The 13452-nt window shown below is 35.2% G+C and overlaps 3 protein-coding genes across 3 annotated transcripts; 2 read left to right on the top strand and 1 right to left on the bottom strand.

Annotated features, from left to right (window-relative positions):
* Positions 1–5395: 5395 nt before the first annotated feature.
* On the top strand, positions 5396–6208 carry LOC106425188. Its single transcript, XM_013865911.1, has one exon. The coding sequence runs from the start codon at positions 5396–5398 to the stop codon at positions 6206–6208; it is 813 nt and encodes a 270-aa protein (XP_013721365.1).
* A 1999-nt stretch (positions 6209–8207) lies between these two features.
* LOC106425204 (dolichol-phosphate mannose synthase subunit 3) lies at positions 8208–9663 on the top strand. The gene is made up of 4 exons (XM_013865926.3): positions 8208–8421; positions 8942–9052; positions 9149–9256; positions 9340–9663. The coding sequence occupies exons 2-4, from the start codon at positions 8951–8953 to the stop codon at positions 9397–9399; spliced, it is 270 nt and encodes an 89-aa protein (XP_013721380.1). The 5' UTR covers positions 8208–8421; positions 8942–8950; the 3' UTR covers positions 9400–9663.
* A 1738-nt stretch (positions 9664–11401) lies between these two features.
* On the bottom strand, positions 11402–13331 carry LOC106425169 (signal recognition particle 19 kDa protein). Its single transcript, XM_013865899.3, has 4 exons — positions 13176–13331; positions 12747–12926; positions 12579–12678; positions 11402–11694 (listed from the first exon to the last, which is right to left on the bottom strand). Exons 2-4 carry the CDS (start codon positions 12924–12926, stop codon positions 11534–11536), a joined length of 441 nt encoding a protein of 146 aa, XP_013721353.1. The 5' UTR covers positions 13176–13331; the 3' UTR covers positions 11402–11533.
* Positions 13332–13452: the final 121 nt, after the last annotated feature.

Raw genomic sequence — 13452 nt, 5'->3', positions numbered from 1 at the left:
GTAGCTTCTAATTAAGGAAAGTGCAAAAAATATTTTGGTAGATTATTTATCAATTAGATAGTTAGTTTAATAAAAAATATAATGTAAGTCAAGATGGACCAACCTATTTTTCTAAGAATAGTATATTTTATATAGTCATTTATTAAATGAGAATTTATAATCATACAGTTCTATGATCATTCATATCATTTTATAACTGAATATTTAAATAATCGATAACAAAAATTTCAATGTGAAATCTTTAATAAGTTTATAATTTATAAATGTTTTTGAAAATTCATTGAAAGTTTTAATATTAAAATATTTATGTAATCTTATGGTATATAGTATAATCTATATATATATATATATAAATATATATGTTTTATTATTAAATGATATTTTTTACTCATATGGTTTTAAAATAATGTGTATCTTCTTATAATATTAAATAAAAGTTCATATTAATACAATTTTATGATCATTTGTAACTTATTATGACAAAAAAAATAATCTATTGATCACAAAATTTTCAGGGTGGGGATATTCAAATTTCTAATAATTTATAGACGTTTTGAAAAATTCAAAATATAACATATAAGAAAAATTATAAATGTTTTTATTATATATTTAATGTGATTTTTAAATATATTTTAATAATATAAAATTAAAAAAGAACTAAGATACAAAAATTGTTATCAAATATTTATTATTCATTATAATTAATTTTCACATATACGTTAATCATATTAGGTAATTTCGTAGCTTTTATTTAAGGAAAGTGCAAAATATTTTTTGGTACGTTATTTATCAATTCGATAGTTAGTTTAATAAAAAGTGTAATATAAGTTAAGATGGACCAACCTATTTTTCTAGGAATAGTATATTTTGTATAGTTATTTATTAAATAAGAATTTATAATCATACGGTTCTATGATCGTTCATATCGTTTTATAACAAAATATTTAAATCATCGATAACAAAATTTTCAATCTGAAATCTTTAATAAGTTTATAATTTATAAATGTTCTTGAAAATTCATTGAAAGTTTTAATATTAAAATATTTATGTAATCTTATGGTATATAGTGTTTAATATATATATATATATATATATATATATATATATATTTATTTATTTTATTATTAATGATATTTTTTACTCATATGGTTTTTAAATCATGTGTATCTTCTTATAATAAAAATGTTAAACCATTGATCATTAATTTTTAACATAATAATTTTAATAGTTTTAGTCATTTATTGTCGTTTTTAAAAATTCAAAATATAACATATACGAAAAAATCTAAATTTTATTTTTATAGCTAATTTGATTGTTTAATTTATTTTAATAATATAAAATTAAACAAAAAATGATGGAGGAGATATACATTGTTATCAAATCTTTATTATTAAACTCATTAATTGTCATATATATATTAGTCATTTATGGTAATTCCGTAGGTTTTATTTAAGGAAAGAAAATATCATATCATATCATTATATCATATAGTTTGACCAACTTATGTATCTAACAACATATAAAAATTGAATGTGGACCTACTTATTTTTCAATTGAATGTAATTGACTACCTAATTGAGTGCCACCTATGCATTGGGGCCTCTTTTAATTAATACAAAATTGAGGTTACATCTTTTCAAATGTTCCTCAATTAATATATAAGGGATTGTAATGCTCAGATTTATTCATAGTTTATTTATTAGGAAAAAAGATTATATGCGTTTAAAAAAATGAAATGTAATAAAATACTACTCAATCATTTCATATCGAAAAATATATATATCGTATTACAATTTATAGTTTGTTTTGACATATTTAAAATTGTAAAACATGTTTAGAAACTGTTCAACTTAATATATTTATTTCAAACATATTTTAGTTTTATCAAGACTAATTATCATTCAATTACAAATAACTGTTACTATATTCGAAAACCCATGTTTCATTGACACAGCTATAAGAATCAATTAGACCAACGCTACATATATTTAGATGTATTTATAAATACATGTATAACATGACTACAAAAATTATCAAATTAAATTAATACTATATATCCAATAACAAGCTTCATTAAGACAACAATGTACACTTAACTATTATACTTTTTTGCTAAATTAATATACATATATCAGATTATGTAATAGCAAATATAGGTCTCTTACAAAATAAATAGTTATTTAATTTTCACCATACAAACATTTCAGGCGGACACACGCATAAAAGGAAACGAGGCCGTCCACGTGGATCACGTACGAAATCGAAAGGTGTATCCTTACTCTCAGAAATATTTAATTTTCAAACTAAAAAGTTTTGTTGATAGTACTTAAATTATGTATATTTTCAGTTCATCTGATTAATGATCGCCCAACATTCAAACCAAAATATTTTGACTGTAAGTTTAAATGGATTATAATACCATACTTTAATCAATACTTATTCATAAAACAACTAAGTTTTAAATTTAATCAAATAAGTGGATGTGATGATTGCGACACTTATGGTAAGAGACGATACTCCAATGCCTATCTCCTACGTTATATCCTCTTAAACTAATAACTTTTAACCTCACTAGTCAAACAAAAAAACGCACGTGGTGTGAGAAAGGTCATCTTGATATCAAAACGAACTTCAGCACCGTCACAAGGTAAGCATCATAGCTAAGAAAATCTACCTAGATTTAGTACATTTATAATTCTAATATACATTTTTTATGCATAGATTCAGATGATGGCTTGCATCACATTCGAGCAAAGAAGAAAGGTGCATACTACTTAAACCCTATAATGAATGTAAAATATATACATTTGCAAACAACAATAGGTGCTAACAAATTTTAAACTCCGGTAAAATTCTAAAATATTAAATACACTAGGACTTAACAATTCTTAACAAATGTTTATTCAGATAAAAGTTCGACATCAAAAACCGAGGAGAATCCAGTCGTAGCGTGCACAAAATGTAGTGCGTTAATGTGGACTTCAGAAAGCACCGGTACGGACCGCAAAACAGGTGAACCAACATTCACGATTTGCTGTAACCATGGCAAAATCAAGCTTTCACCGATCAGACAACCCCTGTTAGAAGAACCTCTTCAATGTAGGTGGTTTCGAGATACTATCCGAGTCTACAACTCTATACTGGCTTTTACATCGATTGGGGTGAAATTGGATTACAGCGTCGTGCATGCGCCAGGCCCTTTCACTTTTCGAATACTGGGCCAAACTCACCATAGAATTGGCTCGCTTATACCGCCCAAAGGACGTCTCCCAGAATATACCCATCTTTATAAATTTTACACGAAAAACGAAGCTAGAAATCGGTTAAATGCGATGGGGCAAACCTCGACTGAAAGTAATCTTGATGAGAGAACTTTAAAGCGCCTTATTGAGATGATTGACGAGAATAATTGCTTAGCTAAGGTTTTCCGACGAGCACGTGACCACTACGAAAACGTCAGGGAAGAGTTTACTATTAGGTTGCTCCTAGATAAAGGGAAAGGGAAACAATGTCATCAACAGCTGGAGTTCGAGATATAGTGGTCCAATTCCAATCTGAAACTTTGCAGCAGATACGTGATGATCCCCCTCTATACATGAGCCTCCAAAATCCTCTTATGTTTCCATATGGTGAGTATGATTTTCACCCCGAGACCCCACTACATCTTGAGACAGGCACTGCAAGAACAAGGCAATTCCTAACCATACGCGAATTCTACGCTTCTCAAATCAAGACACGTCTTAACCAAGGGATGAAATTGATTAAAGGATGTCGTGTCCTTCATCAATATGTTGTGGACTTCTATACAGCAATTGAAGAAGATCGGCTAAGGTGGGCGAGGAATGATCAAGATGTCCTGAGAGCCGAGCTCTACAGTAATGTCCTTGATGCTGTAAGCAAGGGCGACACCGATGCCAAAATTATTGGTCAGAATTTTATACTGCCGCCAAGTTTCACCGGTGGTCCCCGATACTTAGTTGAGAAATACCATGATGCGATGGCTATTTGCAGAGAATATGGTAATCCAGATTTGTTTATCACAATGACTGCCAATCCTAACTGGAGAGAGATTAAAGAGCATCTTGGGAAATATGGTGAAGATTCTCCCAATGATAGACCAAACATTAAATGTCGAGTCTTCAAAATGAAGTTAGATCACCTACTCAAGGATTTCAAAAAAGGAACTTTCTTCAAGCCATATACAGCAGCTCCCCACAGAATAGAGTTTCAAAAGAGAGGCCTCCCTCATGCACATATATTATTGTGGTTTGGTAACTCTTCCAGAACACCAAGTGCAGATGAAGTAGATGAGATTATTTCAGCCGAGCTCCCAATCAAAGAAGAAGACCAAGAAGCTTACAATTTAGTCACAAAACACATGATTCATGGTCCATGTGGTGTCATTAATCCGAAGTCACCATGTATGGAAAATAACGTGTGCACGAAAAAGTATCCTCAGCCCTATAATGACTACACTTCGATTGACAAATCAGGATATGTATTATATCGTCGACGCCGAAACGAAAATGCATATGTGGTAAAGGATGGGGCAATCCTGAACAACACCTTTGTTGTACCTCATAACATTAAGCTCATGAAGAAGTACGAAGCTCATTTTAATGTTGAATGGTGTAATCGTACAAGTGCGGTGAAGTACTTATTCAAGTACATAACCAAGGGTGTTGACAGAGCAACATCTGTTATAGAGAAAGGAAATACGGCAACTACATCTGACACAAAGACCTCTGACGAATCAAAGGAGAGAGTCATCAAACAACGCAAATGAGATCCAAGACTATGTCGATGCTTGATATCTATCAACTTGTGAGTCTATGTGGCGGACATTCGCATTCCACATGCACAAAAGAAAACCATCAGCTGAGAAGCTTGTCAATCACTTAGAAGGTGAACATAATATCACAATTAAAGAAACTGATAACCTTGGCCGTGTGATCTGCAAGCCATGTATTGAGAAGACAATGTTCACTGAATGGATGGTTTTATGCAGAAGGTCAGAGTTTGCACGGACATTAATGTAAGTGCAAATACCAGAATATTTTGTATGGAACAACAGTACTAAAGTCTGGTCTGAACGTAAGAAAGAAAAAACCATTGGAAGAATCGTAGCTGTTCATCCATCAGCAGGTGATCGTTACTATCTAAGGATCCTCATAAATAAGATTAAGGGTCGTAGAAGTTATGACGAGCTCAAAACGTTTAACGATGTGAAATACCCTGACTTCAAATCAGTTTGCTACGCACGAGGATACTTGGACAATGATGTCGAATGGCACGAGAGTATGTCACAGGGTGCTAGATGGGTTACCTCATTCCAACTCCGCGATATGTTTGTCACGTTCCTAAACAACTTCTTCGTTACGAGTCCTAAACACCTATGGGAACACTCATGGAAATCAATGAGCGAGGACATGCATTGCTACTACCTAACGGTAGAACAGCACATTCACGCTTTAATATCCCTTTAAAGCTCTTCGAAGGTAAGCTCTGCAACATCAAACCAGGAACAATGCTGGCTGAACTAATCGAGAAAACGTATCTTATAATTTGGGACGAAACACCTATGACCCATAAGAATGCTTTTGAGGCACTAGACAAAACGTTGAAAGACATAGTGTCTAGGAAAAATCCAAACGCAATGGATCAGAATTTTGGCGGCAAGACAGTTCTGTTAGATGGTGATTTTAGACAGATACTACCTGTAATTCCACAAGGTAATAGAGCTGATACTGTCAGGGAAGGTCATCCACAACCAGAATCGGGAAATGAGTATGAGGACTACCATGAACAAATGATAATTGTCGATAAGTCATTGATTCGACAGAGTTATGTTGACCCATTAAAAGAAGTTGTCAATGTTGTACATGGAGAAGTCAACAAAATGATGACCTCCCAAAGCTCCTACATTGATAAAGCTATACTCACACCCCGTAATGAAACCGTCGATGAAATCAATGCTTATACCATCTCACAGACTGACGGGGTTTCAAGAGATTACTTCAGCTCTGATAGCTTTGAGATATCGGAAACTCGATCAGATCAAAATGATACATTATACGCGGTCGAGTATCTCAATTCCTTGGAATTTTCAGGGTTGCCTTCACACAAACTCACTTTGAAAGTCGGTGCCCCAATTATGCTTTTACGAAACATAAATCAAAAAAGGGATTATGCAATGGTACCCGTATGATCCTAACCCACATAGGCGACCGCGTGCTGAAGGCCGAAATTATCACTGGCTCACACATTGGAAAATAAGTCTTGATACCAAGGATTGTTCTTTTGCATGATGAAACAAAGCTATCGTTCACTTTACGTTGATGGCAATTCCCTATCAGATTGTGTTATGCAATGACAATCAACAAAAGCCAAGGCCAAAGTTTAAAAGAGGTCATCTTATATCTACCTAAACCCGTCTTCGCTCATGGTCAGCTTTATGTGGCTCTCTCACGTGTCACAAGTAAAGCAGGATTAACAATCATTAAAGGCGAAGATTCGCACCGGCTGAAAGTGAAGAACATAGTCTACAAAGGGATCTTCAAATGCCTTCCTCCCCACCAAGGTATTTTAACTAAAATTAGAACGTTTCACTCCCACCATTTTTAAAAGGTCTTCTCATAAGTAATTCTATTCAACAGATTTACAAGGTCCAACATTTCAACCAAAGGATGGTACATTCACATAAGAAGGACTCACACATAGTTCTTATGCAGCTATGACAAGTATGTATCTTTATTATATAAATAACATGGCTTCGTATCTACTTGAATAAGTTAACTAACTTAATCTTTACAAATTTCAGACTATTTCTTTCAGATGATAATTTGAGCTAATCTTTCTGTTTTTTTAACAATTGCATAAACTTAATAATCCCCAACTTTCCCATAATTTTGAAAAAATACAATACTCCCAATCCAAACAAAAACATTAACACTTATGATCGTGAATTAAACTATCTAAACACTTATAATCGGTCGGTCAGAGGATCTCAGTTTTTTCCTTTTACGACGCTGTTTTGTTCAAAAAAAAATATTGGGCCTATTTGCCATAGTAGCCCAAATTGGAAAGCTGGGTTCTCTGTTCACACCAAACCAAAATTTAACAAAAATATCAAACCAAACGTAACCGAAATTACCCGATTTAGAGTCAAGTTAGATAACTCCGAATAAGTTTCCACCCATCTAGAGAGAGAATCGCTCTCTCTTCGCCTCCTTCTTAACAGTCTATGTATCTTTCAGAAGGATGAAGGAGAGAGAGTTTTTTTGTTTTGTTTTCGATCGAAAGATTGATCCTTTTGTTCGCTAAGGCGATTTATCTTTTCGCATAGGCGATTTTGAATATCGCTAGGCGAATATTTTTGTTGTGTTTTCAAACCAATCGGATGATGTTCTTCTACTTTCTATCTTCTTCTCCGACTCTGGTTTGATTTAATAAAATAAAATTCTGATCTTAGGATCGGATTTAAGTTTTGTTTCTCTTCTCTTGGTTGATTTCATATTCCAAATGATCTAGGAAGTCTCAGGTTTTCTTCGCTAGTCATGCTCTGTCTTTTCATCAAACCAGGAATCAATCTTCGCTTTAAGTCTTAAGTGAAGTCTTCTTAATGGTGAAGAGCAAAGGTTATTGATAAAGTACTTGGAGTAAGTACAGATTCAGATAAATTGGAGTTTCTTAAGGAAGTTCCAGCACGATTTTGTTGCTATCTTTTTTAAAGCTTCTCACGGGATTTCATCTCTGGCGGTTTGAATATGAGCTTTTTCTGGATCTACGGTGATAAAAAGAAGAAGGAACAAGCAAGTAAATCGATCTGAGTGGTGAGAAAGGCCGGTGGTTCTTGGCCGACATGCAGCCGGCGGTGGCATCGGTGTCGTCTCTACCTGATTCCAGAAAATGCGAGGCTCCATCATCGACACGTGTACATGCAAAAAACCTTATCTTCAATGTTTGGATTTGTAAAAATAAGAGATAGGGCTTCGTCTATATTTCATGTTTTCAACATGAATATGTTCTATTCAGTTGTAAACAGGTCTTTGGCTCATTATGCTTAATGAAACCAAAAGTTGACCAAAAAAAAAAAAAAAAACCTCCGAATGGGTCTTTTTGGATACCCTAACCAATGGTTCACCTCTATTCGATGCACTCCCATTAATCTTCTTGATCGTATAGAGTTGGCTTGAAAAGAGAAAATCCTTAATCAAACCGTGCGAGGATCTAAAAACCGTGTATATATTTAAAATTTTGAATTGGATCTGAAACCGAATCAAACCGATATACGGAGAACCGAAATTCTGATTAAAGATACTTTTAGACCAGAGGAACACAAGTCCGGAGCTTGTTCTGTTCGACTTTTGTTTTACTTCCCTCGATCTGATTTTATCGATTACGATATTTCATCTATCATCTGTAAGTGCAGTTTATTCGTTTCCTCCTCCTGGATTTTGTTTGTGTCTGGATCATTTGTCGCTTAATCTGCTTTCACTTTAGAGAACATTTCCTTTTTCGGATCGGGAATTCTATTGATTTGCCATGAATTTAACTTTGATTTGATTTGGTGATTTACCCGTTGGATTAAGGTTGCACTAATCATATTCGTTCGTGATGTTTTCGTACACTTGATCGCTTTGTGTTAGTAAATGCTGTAACCCAACAGAACAAATATGCCTTTTGCTTCTTCTTTTTTTAGATCTCATGATTCTCATCTAGTAGCAACTGGTTGCTATCACTGATTTCTTCTTATGGTTTTGAGTTTCTGACCAGGTTTCGAGATGTAGTCTTTGTTTCTCTTTGAGTATTATTTGTGATCCTGTTCGGTTTAACTTTGATCGTGTTTGGCTTTACAACTTCTAGGAGAATGCATGAAAATATTCCGAGTTTCTTTCAGTGGCTATACTTCACACTCTTTACATAAACCCTTTATTTGAAGGTAAAAAATATGAAGCATATAGTGAAGATATTGAGCCTCTTGGTGGCAATCTCTGCCTTCTGGATTGGTCTTTTGCAGGCTGCTATCGTTCCTCGAACCCACACATGGTTGGTAAGTCAAAACCGACAATTTTGTCTTCCCCTTTTGGTTTTACTTGATCTTTTGATATTAGGATCGCCTTCTGATTTGGTAATGTTGCTTTTGCAGCTACCGATCTACTTTGTAGTGTCTCTCGGATGCTATGGTCTATTAATGGTTGGTATCGGCCTAATGCAGTTTCCTACCTGTCCCCAAGAAGCAGTTCTTTTGCAGCAGGTAACTTTTTAAGACAGGCTTCTTATTTGCCAGATCCGGTCATGCTCTTTTGGCTCAATCATATTTACAATCTGGTCTTGCAGGATATTGCAGAGGCCAAGGACTTCTTCAAGCACAAAGGGGTCGATGTCGGATCAGACTAATACAATGACGAAGCACTAGAATAGTTAAACTTTTTATGGCAAGAGATCTTACATGTGTCTGTTTGAATAGTTTAATCAAACAGTGTTTTCTGACTTTACTTGAGGTAATGTTGGCAAACCCCATTACGCAAAAAGCAACGCCTAACAATAATTTGTCTTTTTCTTCTTTTGTTTCTTTAATTCGTACTTGTCTATTGATATAATGATGCCAAAAAGCCAAAGCACAGTGATAAAAACCATCAAAATCTTTTACATCTGCAAACATAGTACTTTTGCTTTCATCTGTTTCATCATCTTTCCTGTATTAGAATTTTGGAGCTTTTGCTTTTGAAAGTTGTTGGCTTTTCACAATTGACTGTTTTTTGTTCTTTGTTTTGTTCAACGTCATATCAAAAGTTCTGAAAGAATGAATTAACCGTGTGAAACAAGCTAGGTCTTTAGGGTTGTGTTTATATATATAAAATAATGTTTCCTCAAGAGAAAATTATTAGCGAAGCTGGGTCTCTAGCCCATGAGCAACTAAAGCCCACATTCTCCAACGGTAACTTGTCCCCAAAGCAGACCAAAAAGCAACACAAAGGACAGTCGTACGGTTCATGTAATCAAGACACGGAACAGGTTTTCAGTGCTAAGCGATAAGGAATGAGCTGGAAGAGAATATCTACAGGATATTCCTTTAGGTTAAGAAGTGTGTCCAGTTGTGGTATCTTGTATATAAGAGTCCAAAATGTAGATCTCAAAACTTATGAATGAAAGTATGAATCTTTAGAGTTCTTTGTTCATCACTTACCAAAGTTATCTTCTATCTTGCTTCTGCTTTTATGGTATCATAGCCATGGCGGCTCAAACCCCTTCTGATGCATTCGCTCCTGCAACTTCGTCTATCACTCAGGTCGTCACTCTCAAACTAAGCGACACCAACTACCTCTCCTGTAAACTTCAATTTGAGCAGTTTCTCAACAGTCAGCTACTGCTTGGCTATGTCACGGGAGCTCTCACTCGCCCTGCTTGATATATGGTGTTTTTAATACCATTATATGTGTGCTTTGAGCTAATTCTCAGTCCTAATTCGTGTTTAATTGATATCATTCCAGGTTTGGAGCAGGTGAAAGAGCAAAAAAGAGAGATTCAGGAAGTCAGATGTCTTTTTGAAGGATTCGATGCGGAACAGCCATCTAGAACAACCCGAAGGTTGTTCCCGAAGAGAACCAGCGTCTGACTGTTCCCGATCATTAAGGAAACTTCCTATTCCGGAAGTTTGCCCTAGATTCCACTCTCTCTTATCTCTTTACTACCAGCGTCTCCATATAAAAAGGCCTATGCTATCATTTCTTTTTCTTACGCTAGTTTTTGCAAGAGACCTATAACTATTTTCTTTGGATTAAGCAACTTGTTAGGGAGAAGGCTTCATCCTCACGAGAAGATCATCCTGAACCCTTGTCTTTCTACTTTATTTTATATGCAGTATTATTCAGAAACCATGTCTGTGTCATCCTGCTTTATGATTGAGTAGTAGGCTAAGCTTGCTTAGGGTTGTAGGGTGTTAGCCGCATGAACTGAACACAAATAAATGATCTTAACTGTTCTTCATTCATATTGTTCTTACTGCTTACATTGAATTGATCACTTAATGTTCGATTTCTGATTTAATCACCTAGCTAACCGCTTAGGAGATAAATTCACATATATTGAATGAGCTTTGTATCCCTAATCAGCGAGAGTAGATATTAGGATATTAAGTGAACTAATCAGATCTTGTCTCTAAGGCTTGTTATCGCGTATTGTTCCAAGTGAGAACTTAGGATTCAAGACCGATCTGCAAAGGGAGCAAGACCACGATAGTGGATTGTTCTAGCCGAGTGATCTTAGTTCTAGACTGCACCTCATTGCTCTTGAATAGTTGTTCAGTTTTGCATTGACACCCGATTAATAACCTTAAGCCGGCTTCATTTAAATCGAATTTGAACCATCTAGGTATTCTAGTTAGTTGCGTCACAATTAATTCTCAAAACCCCACTTTTTTCTCAGCTTAGTATTGAACTCATAAGAGTAAAGAGTAAACTCATGTGAGTCTGTAGAATTAAAAACCATAGAATCTCATGCGAAGAATAAAAATAAGTGAGAGCTTGTTTATTTATCGCTTCTTCTTGCCACCTTTGCCTGCCTTTGAAGAAGTTCCAGCGGTTGATGTTGTTGCCTGGGGTTCTTGCTTCTTCGCTTTCTGAGATTCCTGCTTCTTCACTCTCTCTGGATGTCTCGGTACCAATTCTGCAATTTTCTGCATCAGTTGCTTCCCTGCAAACATTATATATCAGCACATCATATATAGTATGAAGTTACACCTAGCAGTGATACACAGGTGGGAGTTTCTTTTTCTTGCAAAGCCATATGGAGATATCATATATTCACTCTTTCATGAGCATATGGATAGGATTAAAACAAGTAAGAACATCTGAAGAACAATAACTTGGACAATAGTTTCATATCCCTCATTTCTGCTGCTTGTTCAGGTCTAGCTAGCTATACAAATGCAACATTATCGACGGCAAACACAAACACATCAGAAGTCTTGAAAATGGCCAAAATAAGCTAATTTCTGAATCTGAGTTTGCCGTGATCATATGCAATGAACATAAGAGCCTACCAAAAGATGAACTGGACAGAGATTAAACATATCATAATGAACACAAATGCCTAACACGTCAAACAAAAGCTACAAGTTGCACAAAAACTTGTAGTTCCCTTCTGGGTGCATAAGATCGACATGTACAAAATATGAAACAGCTTATTTTCACAAAGAAGGGAAAATGAGACTTGGCCACAGATAAAAAGAAAATTCGAGATCAATGGAACAACTCATAGAGCCTTCGGAACAAAGGTTAAGATTAGTGTGATATGATGATGGGAAAAAAAAGATAGCAGACCACAAAAGATTGTTGAAAGTTCATACTAGCGACCAAAACTGAATATGCAACTCATGTTTAGATAACAAGCAACATTCGCGGGAAACACAACAAGACTAAAAGAAAGAAAAGCAGATTCCATGTGAGTCAATGAAGACTACCTTGTGATTTGTAGTCAGGTGTACACAAAACCGCAAGCTCAATTCAACTGATCAGTTAGGGTAATAACATAAGAAACACTAAAGAATGCAGAGGTGAGGTGAGGTGAGGTCTTACTTGAAGCAATGGCGGGATTGACTAAAGTCCCATCCTCTCTTTTCAACTGCACTCTCACTCTCCCCACTTGCATGAAATCACGCGGGTAGGCTTTGTCAATCTGAGAATAATAAATACCCATAAGACAATTATCATACATTATATGTTTTCCCTTAAAAAGGCAATTACCTCGACGGCGCTAGGGAGTTTCAGATGCTTGCAGCAATCACTAATCTCAATGCAGTTAGGGCTCTCGCAAGCTTTACTCAAACTGATTCTCCTTCCCTCAGCCACAGTCTTCTTGGAATTGATATAGACTGGGTACATCACTACCCACTTCTTCACGTTGAGCATTCCATTATTCTCCATCTACAGATCAAATACATCCGAATAGGTTACGATGCAAACAAACATTCGCCTTAATCAGAAACCAAGAAATTGAAAAAATCTAGAAACATTGCGACCTAATACGCGATTAAAAACCGTATAAATCACACAGATCTCTTCCGATTTTTTCAGAAATTCACAAGCAAGCATCGAGAGCCCTAATCGTGTACATGCGCGCGAGAAGGAAGATAGCTTGATGCTTAAATTGATACGAAGAGAAGAGAAACAAACCTAGAAATCAAGCTTTTCTGTGGATTGAGATTGCTTCGGATCAGATAATCTTTGAGGCAGAAGAGAGAGAAACGAAACACGACGGAGAAAGAAAGAAAGAACGAGAGAGATTTGATTTGATTCTCAGTGAGTATTTAGTATTTACACAATTTGACCTCGAAAGATTTTTGACTGGTCGTTTCGTAATTAAACCGTACCAAATCGAACCAGAATAAACCGGGGCACAGTAAAAAGTGGAATTGATTTTGATTTGCTTATTCTCTCTCGTCTAAAAGAA

The sequence above is a fragment of the Brassica napus genome, chromosome C8 (genome assembly GCF_020379485.1).
Source record: "Brassica napus cultivar Da-Ae chromosome C8, Da-Ae, whole genome shotgun sequence".
Taxonomy (NCBI): domain Eukaryota; kingdom Viridiplantae; phylum Streptophyta; class Magnoliopsida; order Brassicales; family Brassicaceae; genus Brassica; species Brassica napus.
Note: the sequence above shows the minus strand (reverse complement) of the source record. Positions and strands in the feature narration are given on the sequence as shown.

Excerpts from the sequence above, each read along its gene's own strand:
- LOC106425169 (XM_013865899.3), bottom strand. The coding sequence starts at position 12,926 with ATGGAGAATAATGGAATGCTCAACGTGAAGAAGTGGGTAGTGATGTAC. Across the intron at positions 12,679-12,746 it reads AACTCCCTAGCGCCGTCGAG|ATTGACAAAGCCTACCCGCG; the intron begins GTAATTGCCTTT and ends TATTATTCTCAG. Across the intron at positions 11,695-12,578 it reads CAATCCCGCCATTGCTTCAA|GGAAGCAACTGATGCAGAAA; the intron begins GTAAGACCTCAC and ends TAATGTTTGCAG.
- LOC106425204 (XM_013865926.3), top strand. The coding sequence starts at position 8,951 with ATGAAGCATATAGTGAAGATATTGAGCCTCTTGGTGGCAATCTCTGCC. Across the intron at positions 9,053-9,148 it reads CTCGAACCCACACATGGTTG|CTACCGATCTACTTTGTAGT; the intron begins GTAAGTCAAAAC and ends TTGCTTTTGCAG. Across the intron at positions 9,257-9,339 it reads AAGCAGTTCTTTTGCAGCAG|GATATTGCAGAGGCCAAGGA; the intron begins GTAACTTTTTAA and ends CTGGTCTTGCAG.
- LOC106425188 (XM_013865911.1), top strand. The coding sequence starts at position 5,396 with ATGGGAACACTCATGGAAATCAATGAGCGAGGACATGCATTGCTACTA.